The 24,800-nt window shown below is 36.2% G+C and overlaps 1 protein-coding gene across 1 annotated transcript in view; it reads right to left on the bottom strand.

Annotated features, from left to right (window-relative positions):
- CNTLN (centlein) overlaps window positions 1-24,800 on the bottom strand; it is a gene marked incomplete at its 3' end in the record, with an annotated part of 196,525 nt that overhangs the window by 64,410 nt on the left and 107,315 nt on the right. The window contains exons 14-15 of the mRNA XM_082337586.1: window positions 6,226-6,275; window positions 2,344-2,435 (exon numbers count right to left, since the gene is read on the bottom strand). Coding sequence (XP_082193712.1) covers window positions 2,344-2,435; window positions 6,226-6,275 — 142 coding nt within the window. The remainder of the gene's footprint in view (window positions 1-2,343; window positions 2,436-6,225; window positions 6,276-24,800) is intronic.

Here is a 24,800-nt window from a genome sequence, read left to right as displayed (position 1 = left end):
AGAAAGGGAAAATCCATCCTATTCCAATGAAGCCACTTTACAAGCTTCTCATATATAGTTTGAGGAAGCATCTTCTACCTATATAGGATGCATATGCTTTGTTTGTAAAGCCCTTTGAGTCTGACATATATTCAATGCCATTAACAATAAACAGATTCTCAATGTTCTTCTGGAATATTTGCTTAAAGTTAGAACAAAACGCCACAATTTCCAGAAACAAGGGGCAATTATAATTTTAGCAGATACTAAACCAAACATCCAGTCTGTGAGACTTCCCCAGAAGCTTCCAAAGGGCATCAGAGTGAGTTTTGTGCTCAGAACCACTTAGTAATTTTGGAAAAACATTTTTGGTTGGTTTTGTACAAGCTTCACCTCCATTTTTTCACTAGAGGAAGTGCCAGGTGCTCTAGATTTTTCTGGACATGGGTAGAAAAGACTATTTTTAAACAAACTATAGTAGAATGCACATGGCCAACTTCAGTTACTCACCCTGTAAAATACTGGCCAATTCCATCACCTTGTAGCAATACTAAATGTCAAAACTTGCTTCAACATTGAAAATATTAAAACTGTAGTATTTCTCAATAAATCCTATATGTTTTTGCAGGGACATTTTGCAAAATTTAAATTATTTTGCAACATTTAAATTATTTTAAAACTTATGGAATGATTTACAAAGTGGGTACTACAGATTTGATTCAGATAAATGAGAGGTCTTAACGTACAGAGTAAATTAGTGCAAGAGCTGCTCAAACTTCACATACATTTGTGAATTTGATATTGAATTTGTGAGTTTGATGACAAACCTTTAATATACACGCCTGTCTATTGCCACCTTCCTTTATAGAAATTCATAGCACTCCCACAATGAAGAGAGATTGCCTCATGGCTACATAAAGTTATTGGGTGAAAATAGAAATAAAAAGGATTTTTCCAAGTGCTTCAATGAAACCAAGTTTTATGATTAAAATAATAATTTGTACATTCCTCCCCAATGATAAGGAGTTAGAACAATACCTTTCTTCAACCACCTTCCTAAACTGAGATTCTGCTATTGTTTTCTCAGTTCTTTGAAACAACCTTTTGCACTCACTAGCACTTAAAGTCGTGTATGACAGCTGGAAGGAAACAAACAATGAATGGCTTCTACACCTGTCCCTAAGGTACCATCATAACTCTGTATATCCATAGAGATAAAAATTATGTAGTACCTGGCAAACAAAATTATAGTTTTGAAATATAGATGATAAGCAAGCATAAACTGTGTGACATTTCAGATGGTAGCATTCATATTATTTCAATTACTCACTCTACCTTAAGATAAATGAATGTGAGCACTTCCTATTCTGTGTGTTATTATTTTAACATGATGTTTGTCATTCAGTAATAACGAGATGACAGCCTTCATTGCCTGACCATATGGCAAGTGTTACAAGTTTATGCAATCACATCATCTGCTGTAAATTACCATACTTCCTACAAGTCAATTCACAAATAAAAAATAAATACATACCCAAACTGACATTCAAAGTTACAGATTTGTGTTTATTCAATTTAAGCATGCTTTTAAAGATTTATAAGTAATTAAACAAATATTGTTTTGCAAAATGACAAACAAAAGGCATGATACTGTTTGAAGGATGTCTTTTCTTTGCAGCACACAAAACATATGGTAAAATACAAGTGAGCCCTCTTAAGTGAACACCTGTTAACATACTAAACTACTTGTGTATATTACAAATATCAATACAAATAGCAACTAGTTAAGAACATCATGTTACTGTATGAGGTAAAACATGTAGAATGCTGAGCAGTAAAGATTAAATACTCATCATATTTGCTAAACCAAAGAACACTAAATGCATATGGTACTACCTTGTGAAAAGAGTGATAAACCCACATACGTAAAAAATATTTGCATATGCAATGTAGTGTTAAAATTTAAATACAACAAGAAGTGTATTTATCACTATCATGCATCACTTTTATTCTGTAGCAAGAGCTCTATGGAGATTAACACCTGAAATCATGTAAAGTTAAATACTCACCAAAAGAAATGAAGGTTTCTGAACTTAAAAGTGGTAAAATGCTAAGCATATGTTACTTCCCATTTGGATAATTTGTTAGTTTTTAACATTATACATCTAAACATTCTTTTAATTTTCTCTGACATTAACCATGTTGATCTCACATGATATGTTCACAGCTACTTCACTAGAATTAATTTCTGACACAATTTTGGAAAGCCATATTTTTGAATTAGGAAGGGAAAATCCTGGCCTAAATTCATGAGTACTGACTTATATTAAAATTTAGATCTGTTTGCTGGGGTTGGTATCTTACCTTCTGTAACGTCTGATGTGAAACTTCTTTCATATTCCTCTTTGGAGTACTCTTCTTGACCCCATCATCTTCACTAAGTTTATAAAGTGGCTCTATCAGAAAATAAATAATACCTCTCTATCAGAGAATAAATAAAATACATTGTGACACCTAGTATTTCACTAAAACAACACCCAGACATTTTAAGGAAATGCATTCTTTACTTCTGCAATTATTTATAATGTGGTCTATTTTCTTGACAAGCCTTTTGGTCAGTTTCTAAAGAGTGACCTCTTTTCAAAGTGTTCTGTCACATAATTATGAATCTTTGTAGCATCACAGTATGTTTTTTTCAGAGTACAAGCTTTTCAAAGGTACAATAGATCTGCAGGTTAAAGACACTGTACTTTCATTCCGATTTTTATTCTTTTATAGACTATTCCCTCTATGCCTTAAAAGCAGAATTCATTGCCTTTTTATCTACACAGTCACTACCAGTTTTGTTCTCTAGGTCTTGTCCCCTGCTAGGAGGATCAGAGTGATTGGTGAACAAAGCAAACAGTAACAGAATTAGGATGGATGAAAACTTTAAACACCTTTTTTTGTTAAGTGAAAGATCATGTACTTCACCAGATAAATCACACAAATTATTCCATTCTAATACTGTGAATTCATAACAATTAGAAATTGATACAACTAGTGAGAGCGAATATGACTCTAAGCATCACTCTCAGAGGCAGCTATGCACTTTCGGTACTAAAAATCCCACAAAAAACGACAATTTAAGAATTACATCTATTCATAGAGAAGCATGCTAAGAAAAAGTTTAGAAGTACTAATATGTACGGTAAATCGGAAGTAAAATACATTCTGTTTAGATTTGAACCCAGAGCTTAGTGTTCACAAATTGCCCACTGCTCACAGAAATGAGCAATTACACACCTCAGAAGGACTTCTTCTTAGAATATGAAATATTACATTAAAGAACAAAAAATCCCAACAGTGCAAAAATACCACAATATTCACATTTCTTTTCTTGACCTTCCTGCCCCCAAATGAACTTATTAATCTTAAGGGATAAATATCTGTGCTACATGGTGGAGGTCTGCTTTAGAAGTATCATTTCAAACTACAAGTAGACGCTGCAGGTCACTTAAAAACTTTTGATTTATAAACAAAGCAAGTGTAGAAGAAAACATTGTTACTCTCTGTAGATTCACAATCCTCTTGATATAAACAGTGACTAACAAGTTTGTTAGAGTGAATTAGACCTTTCTTTTGTCTTTGGAACATGTCATGGCCAATTAATACTTCTGTATTCATGAAATAAATGGAACACTATTCTAAAGATAATAAAAGCTGAAAAAGGTAAAACTATGCATCTGGGGAATATGTACCTTTACCTTGATATTAATATGTTAGTTCCCATGTTATTTCAGACTATAGTCCCCCAGCACAGTGGTACTGCATACATTTACAACATTCTTTAAGTAACACACAAAGATAATATGAACATGCTTTTCATCTTTTTCTAAATATTCACTCATTTGAATGTTTGCTGTAGCTTTTATATCAGCATTTACTGTACTCCACTGAAAAGAAAAATTATTTCCCATAGTCAAACTGATCAAAGCACATAAGGTGTTACATTTATTATGTGGATGTATTAAAATACAATTTAAAACTCTATCTATAAATAAACATATTATACACAGAGCATGAAGAATGCTACTGCAAAACAGATAGAAAAGACTATACATGTTCAGTATTATCACAGAAGTCACAAGCAACATAAATTAAAGAAAAGCCAAAGGTCACTGATGCATAACCCTTTCTATTGAGCAGACAATATGTGGCCTACTCAGCCCCCTTCTCCCCTCCTCCCTCCTAATTGTTATGTAACGTTCACAGGAACTGGCTAGGGTGGCGATGAAACAGCATTGGCTATAACTGTCTGTCTGTCTATGATAGCAGAAAGATTCATCATATCAGTCTACTCAGCAAGACATACACTCTACCCATCATACTCCTACATGAAAAATACCAAGGTCTCCCTCAAGGAATAGACCCACAAGTCATACATGCCACTATCTTCAGTCATCAAATTACCATGGTCTTACAGAAGTATACTTACATTCCACTGAGAAAACATAGTTAACTGCCAGCTTTAGAACGTAACACTTAATTCCTAATTAATAGTCACCGAATCTGATGATGAGTTAGTTCAACACCGCTACAAAAGTGTTACTTGAAATATGATACTACAGTTCACTATTAGTATTTGTAGAAAGCCTTCTTACACATAGAAAAAACTATCAGTTTCAAAAAAACACAGAGCTGTGTATTACTTACTGACACAGCACCTACATGAACCATCAAAAGAATGACATTTTTGCCTCCAGTATGCACCAGGTGAAGGATTCCCCTGACAGACAGGAGGTGCTGTGGTGCAGAAAGCCACTGTGTTACTGACTCCAGTGGCAGCCACCCATGCTCCCAAAGATGTCCTAAGTCTGAAACAGACAGTGGGGAAAAAACACCATGAAGACCAGAAGGGAATGCCATTCTCACACATGAGCTGGGGACATGGTAAATTCAGAAGCAGCCTAATGAAAGAAGCCTTCAAATTTCCTCCTAATTGTTAAAGCACTAAACACATCAAGAACTGGCAGTTTCAGGGATCTGACTGTTTTGTGGAAATGCATGGTTATTGCTCAGCAGGCCCTCAACTCCTTCACACTGCTGGTTGCCTTCCCACTTCTCTCTGTGCAAAGACTGACTAAATTGGCAAAACCAAAGAAGTGATTTCTGAAGTCAGTATTTGAAACCTTCACTAGTTCCCTTCAACTCTATTTGGGGCTATGGAAGTAGGAAATAAGGAGTAACATGAAAGGAAACAGTAACTTTCAGTGTTCAGCAGCCAGATATTTCCACTTAGTTTTTTATAGATATAGTTTTATAGTTTTATAGATAAAACTAAGTTAAAACAAATTTAAAATAAAGGGAAAAAATATTTTTTTCATTCATGTGGCCAACATTATCACAAAAAAAAGAAAACAGCCAACACCAGAAATTGGGATAAAGGCTTTATTGCTAAGAACATGCAGAATACTTCTCCAAGTCTCCTACTTCCTTCCTTTGCACAACACTGTGCATAAAGAATTCATCGCAGATGTGACACCCAGCTGGCCTGTAACTATGCACTCTTGAATACTTCTCCCAGACCATTCAGGAACAGCAAATAACGTAAAGAATCAGAGGACTGATGGAGAGGCAATGGGAATATATTACCTATCTGACTGACAAACACCCATCTGCACAGAACCATCAACTATTGTAAAGATTGTAAAGATATAAAAGAAGATATTCATGATCAATTCTTGTAAGAGTTCCACCATTTTGATTTAGTTTCAAATTCACACACTTTGTGAGACTAGTATTAAAAAAGAAGTCTGAATGAGCATGGAATTTCGGTATCACTGTATTTCAATACTGCAAAAACCATTTCAGATTCTGGAAAAAGCTTCATAAACATATAAACATGTTTTAGATTTTAGACATATATATTTATATACATATACAGCTATTTTAAACATAAAATAATTAACTAATGTTATATGTAGTACATACACATAAGTTGCAAACACATATTAGTGTATATCTACATATAAAAATTGTCCTCAATTTAATAGGCATGCAGAGAACTTAAGGGTAAACATATTTTGAAATAAGAATTGTATGGCCTTACACTTACAAAATACACATTCAAGAAAAAGAAATTAATCTTTGGAGAGAAAATAACCTTAATGTCTAATTCTAATAGACTACATATACACTCATAAAATACTATAACTTCCCTTTTTTTGTTGTAAACATAGTTAAAGTCCTGTATTGTGAACTTACCCACAGATTGGTGTACTTTCATCTGATCCAATTCTTCTTCAAGATTCAGTCTACAAAAGAGGAAATAAAAAAGTAAGAACAACAGAACAATCACATAGATGCCACTAAAACCATTAAAAAAATTAAACCAAAACTGTATCAATATATTACTGGGAAAAAAATTTGCAACACCCAGGAATTAGTTTTAATTTGACAACACTTAACATACTTCAAACATAAAGAGTCATTTGTGCAATAGCTGAATAAAATTTATAAATCTGAATTTACAAAATTCATATATAATGTTGGTTGTAACATACACTACGAAGTTTCAGCTGGTCCTTTTTAGGTAAGGAAATGCCTGAGACAAAAAAGAGACAGGTAGGAAGTGGAATCCTGTTAAGAGGGGAGTAAGTACTCACTCTCAGGGGAAACCACCAGCCAGCCTTGTGTAGACATATTTTACCATTCCTCTTTTTCCACCGACTATTTGAGAAACTTATTAACAAAATCTCTCTTCCCCTTTTCCAGCCCTGATATACTATTATATTACTACTATAGTTTATTCTGTGATATCAACCAGCTAAGGTCTGTAAAACAAAATACCTCAATTACCGTTTTTCATTTTATTAAAATTACGTACAAATAAAGTTGCCAGGATACCAATGCTAAAGTTGCAAAATCAAATTGGGAAATGATAGAATGAAAGACATTAATTTAAATGGTTCATTTATACTTGTGCTTTCTGACACAATCTTTAATTATATAGTTGTACAATATTTTAGTAATAAGATCCACACCTATTTTAGCCTAGGATCCTACAGCACACAGAACAGAGGGCAGTCATTTAATATGCAGATTTTGCTTAAAATATAACCTCATATCCTATAAAAATACACATTATTCTAGCTCTGTTCTGAAGGCTGGATTGCTAATTTCCTCACAGCCTTTTCTGCTGTATTCTGAACAGCAGCACCTAACTGCTTCACAGGAAATTTATGCTTTACAAAATCCCTCTGAGATAAGGCACAAAGAAAATCAGGCCAAAATACCTGCTAATTTAAGGAAAGTTTTTTTTAAAAAAAGGTCTTTCAGTATACACAGTATTTTAAAGCATATTGTATGTTTAATGCATCTCTGACTCAGCTGTAACTCTAAACACTGCAATTCACATCCCACAGTTTCACATGAAGTACAAAGAAAATGAGAAACGTGAAGTTAAAGTAACTTGCTTTGCACGACACATAAGACTCCAGCTATTTTCAGGATCACTCAGCTGCCTTCACAGGTTCACTTTCTTTGCTCTTCTTTCATTCTCTATGCCTCAGTCATCATCAATTTCTATAACACAGCATACAGTGGCCTTTACCTCCACACTCTCCCAACTCCTTATAGCATGTTCACTTTTTGCACTGAATGGCAAAATGCTTCCTTGAAAAAACATTCTCTGTTTATGTAATTAAAGACTGTATTCAACCTTACATGAGTACAGGGGAGTGAATTAAGGATATTCCCTTCCTGCTTGAACCTCTATCTTCTGAACACGTTATTTTTCAACTTTAAAAACATTATTTGAATGAACACACGTTTACACACATATATACATACATACTGCCTCCCTACACACTAAGTGAGAAGCATACAATGATAATTGTGTAAGATTTTTAAAAAGAGTTAACTTTTACATATTTTTAGGGTGATGAAGGACATGCAGAAGAAATGATATGAAGTAAGTAAAGGGGTAGGTTCATAGTCTGAATATCTGAAACACTTCCAAATAAATTCATTTGTCTGTGAAATAGTCTCCAACTGGAGTTATGATATGTCTAAGCTGGAAATATTTCAGGCAAGCCTAGACAAGAAATTACAATGTGTAATACAAGATCCAACCCATATAAGTCAATGACTGGCTTGCATGAATGCTGGAAATGCCCAACTAGGTTAGACCAGCGCTGGGTCCATCCATCACCAGTGCTGTCTCCAGCAGAGGCAAAAGCTGGTGCTACTCAGGAGAGAGCAGAAGCCTAACAGTTTCTGCAGTCTGATTCCAATTTTCCATCCTGAAAGTGGCACATAAGCTGTACCCTTTGTTTCCTCTGCTTTAACTGGTTCCCTGTTGCTAAAAGGACCTTTCCTCCAATCCCACAGGAATGGAATTACTTTATAACTTTTCATGTGGAGCCTTGTTAAAGGCAATTGGAAAATACAGATCAGATTTTATCCACATGGTTACTGTCACCCTCCTGCAATTACAGCAGGTTAATGAAGCAGGTTTTGCCTTTACAGGAGCCACACTGATGCTTCCCCCCAACAAAACTGTGTTGATCTGTGCTCAGTGATCTCTCTCCCTCTCTGTTTTTTTTGTTTTTTTTTCCTCGTTTTCCTAAAGACAGACTGCCATCTTCCCAAGTATGGAAGCAGTCAGGCTCACTGGTCTGCAGCTCCCTCTGGAGCCCATTTTGTAGACAGGAGTTACAGTGGCAACCTGCCAGTCAACTGGCACAGTGGCTGTTTACAATGAGGTTACAGTTCAGTAATTTTATACTTCAATTTCTTCACACCCCTCGGGGTGTGAAGATATTAACAAATAACTTGTCTACTTGACCTCATAATTGCTGTACGGTTACTTCAAACAGATCTAACATCTTTCATCTATCTGCTACAAAGAATACATGAGTTGTTGGCATCTTCTTAGCATCTTCAGCAGGGAAGACTGATGCAAAGATTCACTGAGCTGTTCTTTTATGGCCTTGTAAACCCAGTGTATCCTTTTACACTGTTATCATTAAGCAAACCTACAAATTTCCTGACTGGCTTCTTTTTCACTTTATTTAAGCAAAATTTTACTATCACAGCTTAAATGTCTTTGAAAACCACTCTTCAAGAGCTTTTTTAGCCTTCTCAACTTTCCACTTGCATTTGTCCTGCTTTTGTTTATTAGCATACCTGTTCTCGTCAATGCAAGCTTAAGTTTTAAATGCTAACCTTTTCTCTGCGAGGGCCACAAAAACTTCCCCACTGAGTCTGTACAGAGCACTTTTTAAGACTATTTAGGGGTGGGAGCTGGTTGTTTTTTTTTTTTGCAATTTCATTTTATAAATTGTAGCACATATTTCAGCTGTGTTTCAGCTACAATACCTTTCTTAACAGTCTCCAGCTGCTCATAGGCTTTCTGTACTGCTTGTTCTAGTGCATGGGGGGTTGGAGGTTTTTTGACTAGTTGCTTCATTTTTATGTGGTTCCCTTTCTGGAAAGTGAATATCCCCAAGCCAATGGATTTGGTCCACTCTCTTCTGCTACCATTTATATCTAATTTTTTTTTAAAAAAAAAAAAGGAAAAAAAGGGGCAAACATCACATGAACCCATCTTCATAAAGGATGAGATATGGGGATATACAGGCCTCATCTCTCTTCCTAGGAAAGTTACAGAGCAAATCATCCTGGAAATCATGTCCAGCCACTTAATGGGCAAGAAGGTGATTGGAAACAGCTAGTATGGACTTACCAAGAAAAAATTTTGCTTTACAAACTTGATCACCTCTGTAAGGAGATGACAGGCCGTAGGAATAAAGGGAGAGCAGGCAATGGTGTATACCTTGAATTTGGCAAGGCATTTGAGATATTCTCCCACCTCCTTATTGCCAAAGAGTTGAGATGTCCTGGTTTCAGCTGGGATAGAGTTAATTTTCTTCCTAGGAGCTGGCCTAGTGCTATGTTTTGGATTTAGCATGAGAATACTGTTGATAACACACTGATGTTTTAGGTGTTGCTAAGTAGTGCTTACACCAGTCAAGGACTCTTTCAGCTTCCCATGCTCTGCCAGGTGCACACGAAGCTGGGAGGGGGCACAGCCAGGGGGGTGCTGACCCAGGCTGCCCAAAGGGCTATGCCATACCATATGAAGTCATGTTCAGCATATAAACTGGGGGCAGTTGGCCAGGGGGCAGTGATCGCTGCTCAGGGACAGGCTAGGCATTGGTCAGAGGGTGGTTAAGTGGTTGCATCACTTGTTTTTTCTGGGTTTTGTTCCTCTCTCTCTCTCTTTCTTTTCATTACTTTTTTAAAAAAAAACTATTTAAATTATTAAACTGTTCTTATCTCAACCCATGAGCTTTCTTACTTTTGCTCTTCAGATTCTCTCCCCCATCTCACCAGGGGGGAGGATGAGCAAGTGGCTGCATGGTGCTTGGTTGCCAACTGGGGTTAAACCACGGCATGAGATCTGAATTGAAAAGTAGATAAGGTGGCTGGGAAATTGGCTGGACTGTTAGACTCAAAGGGTGATGATCCGTGGTGTGGAGTCCAACTGGCAGCTAGCAATTAAAAGCATCCCTCAGGGATCCATACCAGAGCCAGTACTGTTTAATGTCTTTATTAACAACCTCAAAGATGGGTTAGAGTGCCCCTCAGCAAGTCCACAGATGTTATAAAACGGAGGGGAGCAACTGATACACTCACTAGGGGGCTGGACCACTGTTCAGAGAGACCTCATAGGTGGAAAAAATGGGCTGATGGGAACTTTATGAAGTTCACCAAAGGTAAAGTCCTGCCAGAATAACCTCTCGCAACAGGACATTCTAGAAGACGGACTGGCTAGAGAGCAGCTTTGCAGAAAAAGTGGGGTCCTTCTGAGCAACAAGTTGAACATTAGGTAGTGACATGCCTCTGTGGCAAAGGCTAAAAACATACTAGCTGTATAAGCAAGAGGATAGTCAGTTGGTTTACAAAATTGATTCTGTTCAGAACTTCTGAGACTGCATGTGTGGCTGTGTCTAGTTTTGGGCTTCTCCAAGAAAGACACTGACCTACTAGATTAAGTCTAGCAAAGGGGCACCATGATGGTCAGGTGTTGGGCACATGATTTATGATGATAGGGTGAAAGACCTGGGTTTATTCAGCCCTAGGAGAAGCAAAGATTTTATTGCTTTCTACCTAACACAACAGTGTCAAAAAGATGGAGTTTGGCTTTTCCCAGAGGAACACAGTGGATGGTATGAGAGCCAATGGACACAAGTTAGAATACATCAAATTCCAACTAGATAGAAAAAGAAATTGCTCATTAGGCTAGTCAGACCCTGGAACACTTGCCCAGCAAGGTTCCGAAATCTCTATCCTTGGTCTCCATGTCCTCCATCCTTTGTCAAAACTTGACAAGATCCTAAGCAACCTTCCCAAACTGCCACTGTTTTGAGCAGCAGGTTGGACAAGACAGCTTCCAGAGGTTCCTTCCAGGCTGCACAATTCCGTACTTCTCTTTGTAATGAGGTAACTATTAGAGAGAGGCTTTCTATCTAATGCTTTCTGAACTAAGTTCTATATACCGCTCACAATAAAAACCAGAACAGTATTTCTCCTTTTGGTTTCTAAGACTGATTGTTCTAGAAAAGTTACTTATTCCATACAAAATTTGTATCTCTACATTTTGTCTTGGCAAGATAATGATGCAGGTTCTATGGGGATAGTTGAAACCTTCCATGATTACAGCCTGTCCTTCACAACTCGTCAAATCTCGCTTCACATTTCTGCATCACTGTCAATATCCTGATGAAAAGATCAGCAGTACAATCTCACTGCTACTTATTTATTTATTATTAAATTATAGAACTTCTATACAAAAGCATTACACAGTGCTCCCCTTTTCTGTAATAGCTGTCCAATATTACACTTAAATAATCCTTTTCACACAACGCCACTCCCTCAGCAGGTAATTCCTGCAAAGCTAGTACCTGGGCAGCACTGTACCCCCAAGATTACCCTCCTTCCTCCAGGTCACTGAGATGCCTAGTGTGTCAGGACTGTCATCTGATGCCAAGCAGTCTAGTTCCCCATCTTATTTTTTGGGCTTCTAGCACATAAGTATTTGCAAATTATGTTGTTGTTCTGTTGTTTAATATGCCAGTCAAGTACCGTTGACAATATTTTAAAACAGCTTTCTTTATCTTTTGTGACCTCCCACTACCAATACGTGCTTCCCCCTATCCTTAAAAATGAGCCCCTTTACTGCAGGACCAGTCTTGGTGCAAGAGGACATTGTCACATCAGCTAGACAGCAGGTCTCGTCTCATTCATGGTCTCATCTAAGACATTAGATTCCTCCTTGCAAACAGGATGTTCTCCTCTCCCAACACTTATGCTCTTTGCAGCACCACATATAAAACATGTCTTAAATGTAGATAATCATACATGTCACACTAAAACAAACTAAATAAATTGCATTCCACTGGGGAGACTGCTACCTGCACCCTGAGCTTAACTTTTTTTTTTCGATCTGGGGAAGCTTACACAGGTATAGCCTCCCTTTTTGAACCAATTACTCTTATCGTATCGTATCGTATCCTGTCCTGTCCTGTCCTATCCTATCCTACCCTAATTAGTTAATGAGTTGGTTTCTTGTTTTCTTTGATTTTTTCTGATCTCTGAAGCCTGACAATCTTCGGTTCACAAACTTTTTAAGTTTTGAATGCACAGACTGGGCCACTCAAGGCCAACATGGTTAGCACTGAGCAAATTTCTAAGTGTTTAACTCATTTGGGAACAGATTCTATACTGATTTCTATTCAATCTTTTCTTTCTGAAAAACAAACATAATACAACAAAACCTTTGAGCTTTATTTTCTGCAGATTTTTTTATGGCAAATAGAGCACTAACAGAAAAATAAAAATATATAATCTGTATGGTCTTGATACATATTACATTCATTATACAAAATCAGAAGATGAAAAAGGAATGTACAAGTAATTGTGGCTTTCTATTATGACTGTGTGCAGTCAAGTATTTTTTTTACTATCACTCATAAGTTTTTTTTACATTTCAAGGCAAAAAACAGAGGAAAAATTGTAATGTGAAGAACCACATACAGAAGCAAGTAGCTCTTTCTTCTTTTCTGTTTGTTCCCAACTCTAGTAAAATGGGCTCTGACACATTTGAATATTTTTGATGTTACTCTAGCTAGAACTTGTTAAAAAAAAAAAAAAAAAGCACCTGGATATGCATTATTAGCAAAAAATACACCTCTAGTTCAGTTCTCTAAAATTCACCACAGAAGTACTGTAGCCTGCATATTCTGTTACAAGAGTGAAACTCAAGAAAAAGGAGGAAAGGGTGTAATGTGGTCTTCTTGAAGAGTACAATTCTTTGCAGAGACTGTAGGATTGCTGCTTTCCCCAGGAACAATTACCCAACCTGAAAGAACACAGTGGCAAAAAGCAGGGGTGAGAGGAGATATTTGCTTTCCAGCCTTTCATTTACACTATTATCTCCCTCAGTGTCCCATCACACAGATGCGCCAGCCTAATAGGAAAGAACTGATTTATCTTTATGAATCTCTCCCTTCGTCTCCAAAAAATATTTCAAGTGGGTCTGAAGATAAACATCTGTGTGTGTTTTTTCCCCAAAACACGGATTGCATTTAACAAACTATGTCTGCCCCACCTGTCTTTTAAATGATTCATGCTCAACTCTCTTATGAAGCACATTAGGTACTTGAAGAGACCTGTGATCCAGTTGCATGGATTCTAGTGACATGAGATGCTTCCCTCACTTACTGAGGGTGAAAGAAGGATTGCCTCTGCAATCCTTCAACTCAAAGGATCAAAAATAAGCTCTGTGTGTGGTCATGCAGAATACCAACCTAGTGGAACTAGAGAGTCAGAACAGCAGTGTCAAAGTTCAGATAAAGTGAATAAGAGCTTCCAACACTATTTTATCAGATGAAGCTAATATTTGCTGTAATTATCTTAAGCATATGCTCACTGGATTTACTGCATCAGTTTTTGCATCGTTCAGTTTCAATTAACACATCAAACAATGGAAAGAAGAAATGCGCCAGGTTTTGATCCTAACTGAAATATGATTTCTCTGTGCATTGAAAAACTTGTGTTTGATTTAGCAAGTGCTGAGCAAAGGGCATCGTGTTTATGTCATCTGAAAAGATACGAGACATAAACTGAAGCTGAGAGATGGAATCTTTGAAGATATTTCTACAGTGGAAAGGTAGTTTCTGTGTAAAGTGTTTCTAGCTGATTGTAGTCTTGAGGCACGGATATTGAAAAGAAATCTTTGAACATTAGTTTATGCCTCCTCCATCTTTTGACGGTAGAAATGCTGGGAGTTGAAGATGTTTCAAGAGTAGGCAATTTTGAGGATGATGTATATTTTAGATGCCTTACGTTAATCTCAATCTAACTGTGCTTCTTGCAATTTTTTTAGGACTGCTCCAGAAATTTCACATTTTACAATTACATACAATTACAAGCTTGACTTAAAAAAAAGGAAAAAAATAATAGCATATTTTAAACTTTTTGTATCTGATATCAAATAATTTTTCTCCTGATAAATCCAGCAGTTACTAAACAAAGTGAAAGAAATTATAAGTTTACATTGTGGATTAGGTTAATTGTCTTTCCTGTTTCAGATTCTAATACTGGGTGGCAAAGTATTTGAGCACAACTCTTTTCCCAGTAGGGAAATTCAGCAATGAGTGTATTCAGGAACTGCAGGAGAAGAACAAATCTACAAAAACTTGGAAACCGTCAACTGTCTGCTTTGTAAAGCAGTAAGGTAGAACATGGAAGATGCTTTCAGTTTACCCTTTCAGAAGTCTCCTAATGACAATTTATCAGTTGACAAGCAGGGTGCTTTCCAGTTGTCTTTTTCATACGGTTGTATTTAAGTTTGTGTGTTATTTTCAGTAAGCATCTCTAATACATGATCTCACTATTACGTCTGCTATTACACAACTAAAAAACCTCAAGCTTCTAAGCATTTTACAAGAAACAGATTTTAAGCTTTGTTTGTACAAGGAAAAGCTAGAAACTGAAGTTCATTTAGAGATGAGACACAGGTACAAAAGGAGGAATATGATGTATGTATGTACCAAAGTGCTGCTAAGCAAACCATATCCAGCATCAACAAAAGAAAAAAACTAAACAAGTAAGGAATGAACGAGGAGAAACTATGCAGTTCTGCAGTTAAGGTTGATGAACCAAGAGAAAAAAAAGAAAGAAGAGGCCTATGGAAAAAACTAATTTAGACAACAGGAGTGATTAAAGTTCGAAATTGAATACATACAGCAATGTAGAACTCGGAAGAAAGTGTACAGTAATCATAATAGGAAAACAAAAAACTTTTCTTTGGAAAAAAGGGTTTGCTCTACAGACTCAGAGAAAATAGACCTTTGAACCATAATTCAAGCATGAAGAATGGGATTTGAATACAGTAAAAATATGCAGGTCAAGAGGAAAGACAAACCAACCTGAGCGTGAGTATAAATTGATCACTTCCAACTCATGATAAATTCACATCTTTGCACCTTTTCTCTTGACAGAGTCAAAGGCTACTATTGCATTTTAAAGTTTCTGTCACATTCATGCTGTGTATTCATTCTACAATTTAATTCAACTTTTAAAAAGGGAAGTTCCTAGGATATAATTTAAAACAATAGACATACCAGACATGACCTTTGTGCAAATGTTTATCAAATACTGTGAAGTATTCTGACAATTTACACAATCTTTTATATTGATATGTGGAGTAGGCGAAACCTTGCAGGATGTTGAAACTCCAGAATTCTGTAAATAAGCTCTTAACCATTAATAAATTGATCAAAAAACTAAAAATAGAAATAAAACCTAGGTAAATTTCAATGTGTTTTAAAAGCAATAAAAAAACTGCTCAGAATTGTCTCTGAAAATTTGCATAAAACATCTTCTAGCTGTATACATGAATAACCTTAGGCAAAGGAGATTCATTACTAGCAATACCTATCAGCAATCCAGATGAAAAGAAAATAAGTAACCACTCAGTTAAACTTAATATAGTTTCATTAAACTCAAAGTCTAAACTCATATCTGCAATTGTAATGCTAAAACAGTGAGCCACTTCTAAAAGCTTGCAATGTTGAAATTGCAATTATCACTTGGCCTGTATCTAGATGTGTTCTTTACATAGACTCATTTCAATAAGTTTGGTTTGTTTTTTTTAAGCTGAAAAGGTATAAAACGCTTTCAAAACAGGGAAAACAACTCTCTCTCTGATGGCACTGGGAAAGTTTTTTCAGTCCTGGTTAGTTTATAGTCAAGGTTTCTAGAGTCCTAAAGAAGACTGTATAACTGAAAAATGCACCCTGAAAATTCACAGTCACATCCTACCAAATTTGCCGATAATGAAGGTTACATAACTATGAGTGACTTACATAATTGCTGTTTCTAACTTGAAGAACAAATACACTAATCCTATATCTATTAGATGAACTGAAAGTCATACTTAAATTGTGTATTCAGCTCACAGACTTTTCTGCTCAGGACCATTTCTTAAAGAGGGAGGAAAAAAAGACTGGTTTTGCAATGTGCTTGAAAGAGCAATAAAACTAGTGGACCAAAAAAAAAATCCAGAATTTATGACTCCTTCCAGTAAAATGCCTTGCTCTTATTTATACTCAAATGTTGTATTTTCTAGCAGCTGTGCTAAGTTCGAATGATAGCCCATCAGATGGGAGAAAAGTGACTTAAAGCCATACAAAGTCTAGAAACTGGTGTACTGCTTTTCACCTTTATGCAGACCTGAAATTGCCTCATGGCCTTGAGCCTTCTGCATAGAGATGTTATGATACTTATAAGTATATCTGGTAGAATTTGACTCTATTTCTTCAGTAATTCTTTCTCAACAATAAGCATTTTCTTACCTGGTTCAAAAACAAGTCAAAAACCCAGAGACCTTCTGACAATATAACCTACTCCAAAATACTTTTAAAGTTTACTCTGTTGGCAAGAAACAGTCCGGGCCAGGAACAGTCTTAGATGGTCTAGATGACATGGTCAGAGAGCAACTTCCAACTCCCTCCTAGCCAAGCAGAAGCCATTGAGTCCTTGAATTAACAGGAACCAGCACCCTAAATTAGCAGGAATCTACTGGCACTTCCTAGAAGACTGTCAGTATCTTCTAATATGGCAGGTCAGGAGTAGAATCATGTCTTTGTTTTCACATCCCAAGAACAATCACAAAATGCTTTGTTTACTATCAATAACTTCATGAAAGTCATTCTTCTTGCTTGTAACATACATATACAAAAGGCACCAAGAGGGGCAGGAAAGCACGCAGCATCCTGTTTTATGTACCAATGCTTCCTTTCTATCCTCCAACTATGATTGCCACAGTCTCATTTGGCAATATTAAAGCAAGGATGGTAAGAAATCAAATCTATCCAGCTAATAGTTTATGCTGGTATTGCATACACTTTTAAAGGTACTGACCTTGACCCACAATTATAGCATCTTCTCTTTCCAGTATCATACAATATTCCGAGTTCTATTTTATGGCAATATAATACTTTTGATAACTCCTCCATTATTTAGCTATTTCTGTAATACTCACCCATTTGGAATATAGGAAGAGGTAGCACAATAAAAACTGTGCTATAGAATCAGTTTTGCCAAAGGAATTACTTCTGATTTCTTTTAGATTATAGCTAGGCATCAGCAAGAAATTCTCTGTAACAGTTGCTTACTTATCAAGTTACTAGAACAGGCAAAATGCTCGTACCATCTGCATATAAGCAAGGCTTCTGCAAAATATACCTTCTTGCTAGAACAAAATTTCCTAGTACTCATCATTTTTAATTGTCAGCAGTTCTAAAGATACCATCAGGAGCCCACACACAGCTCCAACTCTAAGGTACATATACACATGCACACTTGGGCCTCAATGTATTAAAGAAAAGGTAATTTAGAAAGATAGCCTGAACTATAGCATAAACTTTCTTTCTGCACTTAACAGTTTAAAGGGCTCGTTCCCTCAAGAGCTGCTGACCCTAGGTTAACCATTGCCAGAGGACTCTAGTTGGTCCTCTAGCAAACCACTGCCTCCAGAGTAATACACATCCCATAGTTCAGCCATTGCTCATCAGCAGCTTTCAGCATTCACAGGTAGGGCCAGCAGGAGACTCCTACACTCTTCTGCATACAGATAAAAGGAATTAAAAGAGCAGGCTCATGGCAGTCTAAAATAAACATCCAAACAAACAATAAGACTTTTTTTCTATTTGTCCCAGGGAATTTTATCTGGAAAATAAAACCAAGCAGAGAATCTCATTTCTAATAGAGCTGAATACATAAGAAGGAATAACCCACTGAGGAAACCGACTCCTTCCCAAGGATTACAGGTTGTAAGACTGCAGCAGGATGACTCTTTGGAGAAATAAGCAGAACCAACCACAATCTCCTAATGCTTACTGTTGCTGGTGTGGACAGATATCAGGGGGCTAGTCCAGGAGCTGCTGCTGTCAGGGAAGCCTTCCTCTGAGTCCAAGAGGTTAACTATTGCCTTTTCAAATGTTTTTCTCCAGAGTCATGGAAGATCGTTAAAGATTGGAAAGCCAAATTAAGAAGAAAATCAGACAGAAAAAGACTGCTAAGCAAGCTTAGCATGCTCTTTATCAGGGTCCTTAAAAAGGAACAGTAGCGTTGCTTATTACAGTAACCAAAATAAGTAACTTTTAAAGACACTGGGTCAAAGTAGTGCCAGGGAATTTTTTCTTATCCAAAGCTTAAGCCAAATAGCCTAATATTCCTTGGAAGGAAAATGGGACAGCAGAAGCAGCTCTGTTTTCTTCCCCTCAGAAAAGAAGGGAGCTTGAGAAGAAAGACACCAGATCAACATAGAAAGGTCTTCTAGGTAAGCTAATCTGAATTGTACCTTCTGTTCACAAGTCTTAAAAAGGGTAAAAATTCTACTCCGTAAAAGCAGAGTAGAATGCACATGCACATTACACATACTTTTGTAAACAGCTCATACAGAAAATATAGGAAGAGGCTGTCGTAAATTAGGATGGGCAGTCTGATACGTCATAATGCAAGCACTGATTTTAATTTTCTACTACTCAAAAATTGTTTAGAGTCTTAAGAACCAAGCTAGGCAGAAACTTTATCCAACTTTTACATGTGAAATAGTACTCCGACAGAAATTCATCAATTTGTTCCTACAGCATTATGATTCAAGAACATTTGCCTGCAGTAAGGGCAAAATATGCTCTTTTCATGGGTCTGTATATTTATGTGTCAACTGACAGCCTTGGGAGGTGAGAGTAAACCTGGGAGCAGGTGTTTGATCTAGACTGTGCGAGAGAGCAAAAACCATTACATATGTCTGGGGATAATGCTGCTGAAAGAAAAGTAAAACAAAAAGTACTAGCATTACTTACATTTTGTGAACATTCAAACTACCCGGAATGATTTACTGAAATCCCTTTACAGGAAGAAAATTGTAAACTTAGAGTTTACACAAAGAAAGTTGTAGTCTTAATTAACCAAAGAAATGGAATATTTGACTATACAGAGTCACTGAGCTATCTATCTTACTTTGTCCATTCACTTCCCAGAAATATGTCTTTATCATTCTTGTTTCCCAATTCAGTCACTTATACGATGGATGAAAATTGCAGGAAGCGATATCTGTTGGTGCTAAGTAAAGTCTCTCTGATTTACAACCCACATGCAGGAGCGAAAAAGGATAAAAGCAACTCCCACCACACCAATCCAATGTCTGTTCACATAACAAAAAAGTGAACAGCGTCATAGTTGTCAAGAATGAGTTTTGAGTTATATTTCAAATTAATAATCACTCAAAAACCAAATATGCGCTAGTGACTAGTAACTAAAATAGTTTCAACATGCAGCATAACATTTAGGTTGCAAAAGGATGGTAGAAACCCATGCCTAAAATTTTATCTACCATTTAGTAATCTTCTATTTGTTTTACCATAGCACAAAACCCTGCTGATTGACCAAAAGGTGTTTAAAAAAATACAAATGTTATATTGTGTGAATTATGCTCATTATTTTAATTTGAATGTTTTCATTCCTTTATAACAAGACCATCGGAACGGCCTCATAAACAGTGTTTACCTGTAGCTAGTTCAGAAAGGATTCAACCTGAAGGGCCATGACTGGGGTACCAGTGTAATCAACGTAGCTCAGAGAAGCACATAGGGTGAGGACTCCCTTGCATGACTATGAAGAGAGTTTTATTATAGCATCAGTGCTTTTAACCTTTATATAAACCTCAGGTGACCAACACACTAAAGTCTCTATAACCTACAACCTGTTTTTAGTATGGACCTGGTTTCCAATAATGCAAAGTAAGGATGCAAATCAATTTCTTAAATTATTTCTTACAGTGAAGTAGTTGAGTTTTAGGAGAATTTGGAAGATTCCATGTTTATTCTCATGTGATTTTGTTTGAAAAAAGCAAATGGAGCAATACTTCTTTGAAAACGCATTCTGAACTCTTTAAAAATCAGAAAAAGATCCAAAAACATTAAGACAGGTTAAACTTTTGTACATATATGCATATTCTACCTCAGGCAGCAAGAAAGCCAAGTAGTTCATCACAAAGATCATGCTCGGCCACAATAAAAGTGCACTTAGCTCCACATCTGAGTTTCCTGAATTCCAGAACTGTACAGTTTAGGAAAGAGTTCAAGAGATAGGGCAAGAATACAAAAACATTGCTTAATAATTTCCATTGTAAAATATTATTTGTGGTCTTTGAAGGAACTTAATGTCTCTACTTCTTTGCAAAATTCAGTTCTTGAAGTTCCATATGCTATTAGCAAAGCTGAGATATACCTAAACATGAAAATTTGCTATTTCCCTTCCAAAATCAGTACCATGCAAGGAAAATGCAAAACTAGCATTGTATGCTAAATTCAGCTGTTGCCAGAAAGCACCAAGCAGTGCTGCCCTTACCAGAATTCCCAGGAACTCCATAGAAAGTGTTGGAGAGAAATCTATATTCATTACTCCCTCACTGCTCTCTTAATATAGCAGTCTGAAAGCTTATGTTACTAGCTTTGGTGTGCTTTGGTGTTATAGATTGTAGGTTCATAGGCTTCTTACTATCAACATTCAGCACAGTTTAACAAGATACACTTAGTCTTTATTTTTATACATACATATATATCTGTAGGCTGATAAATCAGATATTTTCACCTAAATGCTGAAAAACTTTTGTCTAGGCAATAGAGAAAAGAAAAAGACAGCACTCTCACAAGCAGTGTGCTTACCAACGTTACAATATTTTATTTCTGTAACAGATCATCTACAGAAATCACCGTGATTCAACAGCAAGGCAGGCAATACTTCTGTGCAAGCAATACAAAAGGATGCTAAGTTAGAGTCCCTACCTTTCTCCAACTTCTCTCTACTATTCCTGTCCCTGACAATGCCCAAATTTTATCATTAATGCAACTTTAATTCTGCCTTTCCCTGCTTATGTATTATGGAAGAATGTTTAATGGCATGACTGCATGTTTTCAGTATGACACAGTCTCGTCGGGTATGAGAAGGCACTGAAATACTACAGGCTGCTTATGGAGATTTGATAATACTACTTGGTTTTTGAACAAGTAAACAAGAAAACTGCAAACAAGAAAAGTCTGATTAAACATGGAAGAAAAAAAGGAAAAACATCACCGTATCTGATTTCCAACACCACAGCAAGCCCTCAAATTTGTCTGTTAGCCAGATTCAAGAAGCAGAGGAAGTAATAATGCCTAGGTTTGTGTTTCTTACTGCCACCATTCCAGAACAGTAAATTTAGCTTTCCTTCACCATACCCATTCTGACAGCTAGAAAAGGCAAGAGGCATCACATGCTGTTGCTGGTCCCAAGTTAGGCTCCTGTCAGCTGGCTGGTGAGATACCACTACACAGGGTATAGAACAGTTGCTTTTACTCTACAAAGAATAAGGAAAGGAGAAATCAGGAGGTCTTTTTTTCCTAAAAAAGCAAAGCTAATAAGAAACCTTTATTAAATAGCTGCTATAGCAGAGTAAGGATGCTACTGAGCTTAGAGTGATTCCACATGCTTCAACGATCCAGAGCACATTTCCTACATGGAGGACATGCACAGCTACCCAGGCACTCGGAGGATGGAATGACTACCAAAGGTTCGTTGAATGATGTGGCTATCTCTTTCACTTTATAAACATTTCCTCCTTATCACAAGCTGCATAGGACCATACCATATGGACAACCAATTTCCAGTGAGTTGTGAAGATAATGAATTATGTCATAATGTCTTATGTCGAAGAATGTACTATGTCAAATAATTCAGTGTTGCTGGTATCAATTATAAAATCTCCTACAAAGTAATCCAGAACAAAAGATGTAGAATTGTAAAGCTTCCACAATAGTTTATATACAGTCAACCATACCTTTCCAAAGTTTGTACGTAAAGGTCAAAGGGGTGGAGTATCCCTATACTCCAACAAACAAGAATTTAATATGGAAATGCCAAAGTATTTTAAATTAGCTAGCTTGCAATCAAGTAGCAGATTAATTGGACATGCTACATGCTAATTTACCCTGAATTTCAACAACATTCAGACAATATAGATACAAAGATGAATCTGACTAATGTGGGAAGAAAATGTTGAAGGACATATCTGTCAATACAATTCTATAGAAAGTAAGACAACATTTAGCACTTAATAGACAAGATTAAAAATAATCTAAAAATCTGAGTACTATACTAGATTTATATATATCTGTATCTATGTTTATAGATATATCCATAAAAATGCATCTATCTATCTGTAAAATGATACGCCTATTTTCATTAAAAATATTCCAGTTCTATGCAGCTGCAAGATGCTGAATCTGAAAGCACTGGTGTTGCACAGCTGAATAAAAGAAATTTCAAATTTTTTATGTTACTAGATCTTTCTCTTGCAAGTTTTCAGCAGCTTCATGCAGCTCAAATAAAAGTATTATATTTATACCATCATGGTTCACTCTCCTCCTCATCTGAGTGTTAACTACTGTTTGAATATTACTATGTTTTTCTGTTTACTTAAGGGGGAGAAAAAGTGATCAAATTGCATGTTTTTCTTAAGACAGAACATGAACAGCGATACAATAGCTGCTTCTGTAGCCTACAATAACATGGTACTTAATAGGAAATGAGTGCAGCATAACATGGGTATTGCATACTTCATTGGGAAAATGACCCACATGAGAAGATCAAAATGGGACATACTAGCAGAGCTGTGGAATTGTTTTCACGTGGCCATTAACATTAATAAACCCTTCAAAGAATACTTAGGGAATTTATTTCTACTACCTCTTTTTATTCCTGTTTGTAACTCTTCAATTTTGGCATGAGTTTAGCTGGTAGCTGCTATAGGATTTCTTAAGACTGAGTTGTGACGTCTTAAAAGTTAGACCATTTTCTTAGCTACTTGTTCGGATCTCAAAGTGAACTTAAATTTTGGACCTTTCTTCTTTGTTTGGGTTTTTGTTTTGTTTTGGGTTTTTCAATAATAAATAATTTTAAAAATCCAATTTTATAACTCATAAAATTAAAAATGCAGCTTTAAATCCACATCATATACATCGTGGAATATAATTTTATATTCTTCGTGAAAGAGTAAAGGGTGGGGAGGAGGCTTGACAAAGAAGTCAGGCAAAACTATTACTAAAATCAGTTTCTATAAAGTCAGAGAATAATTATTCTGTAATGCACTTAGTATAAAGATAAATCATATTAATAGCAAAATTAATAGCAAAATTAATTCTTCTTTCCAGGAGAATGTTGGGAAATTCAAGAGAAATATACGCATAAAGCATTGAGCACACACTGAATAATCACAGTTATTGATTATTATATTTTACTAACCTAGTATGGGATTGTAACAATATAGGGATACTTTCTTTTATATGCACAAACAGCTCAAATTTATACATTATTAATCATAGAGAGGATGCAGCCCATGGCTCTGAAACATATTTCTCTATTAATTGCAAAGTAATACAACATGCACATACTATTATTTACTAATCAAAAAGCTAAAAAAAGGTAGTAACAATGCCACGCATTCTGTATCGACATTCTCCAAAAAATAACTCTGACATCAGGCATCCTGACGTTTACGAAAACAGAAAACTTTATATATTTTTAAAAAAGAGGTGCTTAAATTTAAGTTCTAAACCCTACATTTGTTTGTGTGTTAGTGTCCAGCTTAAAAGGTGCATAGTATTTAACAGCTTACACAAAAGTCAAAGCAATCCCTGCCTCTGATGAGGAGAAAACTTTATAAAAAGGACCTGATGGAAAGTAGTGGCTGACACAAAGTCTGTCCACCAACTTCAACAGGATTTGGAATTAGGCATCACCAGAACAAGTGACTTCCCAAGCAACTTCAGATTTTCCTGACTTAAAAACAGATTTCATAACTTACAAACAGTTTGTTTACAGTGTGCTAATATTGGTAATTACTCCATTTTGGAGCCCGGGACATGCATTAACAGGCTTTCCTTGGTTTTACCCTATACGTTATTTATTATCCATCTATTTTCAGAGCAACATATGTGCAAGTTAAAGACATTTTATATCACTGTTTTACCCCTGGAAAGAAAGAGGGGAGGGAGGGACAGAGGAAGGGAAGGAGTGAGGGAAGGAAAATCTTCCTTACAGGTAAAACAAATGAACAAGGAACAACAAATAATCCTGTTTTCCTAATGTTCCTAGTCACAGACAGAAATTACACATATTTAAAGTTAAAACAGACTTAAACCAAAATAAAATCCCTACAGAGACAC

This window comes from Platalea leucorodia, assembly GCF_965183815.1.
Source record: "Platalea leucorodia genome assembly, chromosome: Z".
Classification (NCBI taxonomy): Eukaryota; Metazoa; Chordata; class Aves; order Pelecaniformes; family Threskiornithidae; genus Platalea; species Platalea leucorodia.
Note: the sequence above shows the minus strand (reverse complement) of the source record. Positions and strands in the feature narration are given on the sequence as shown.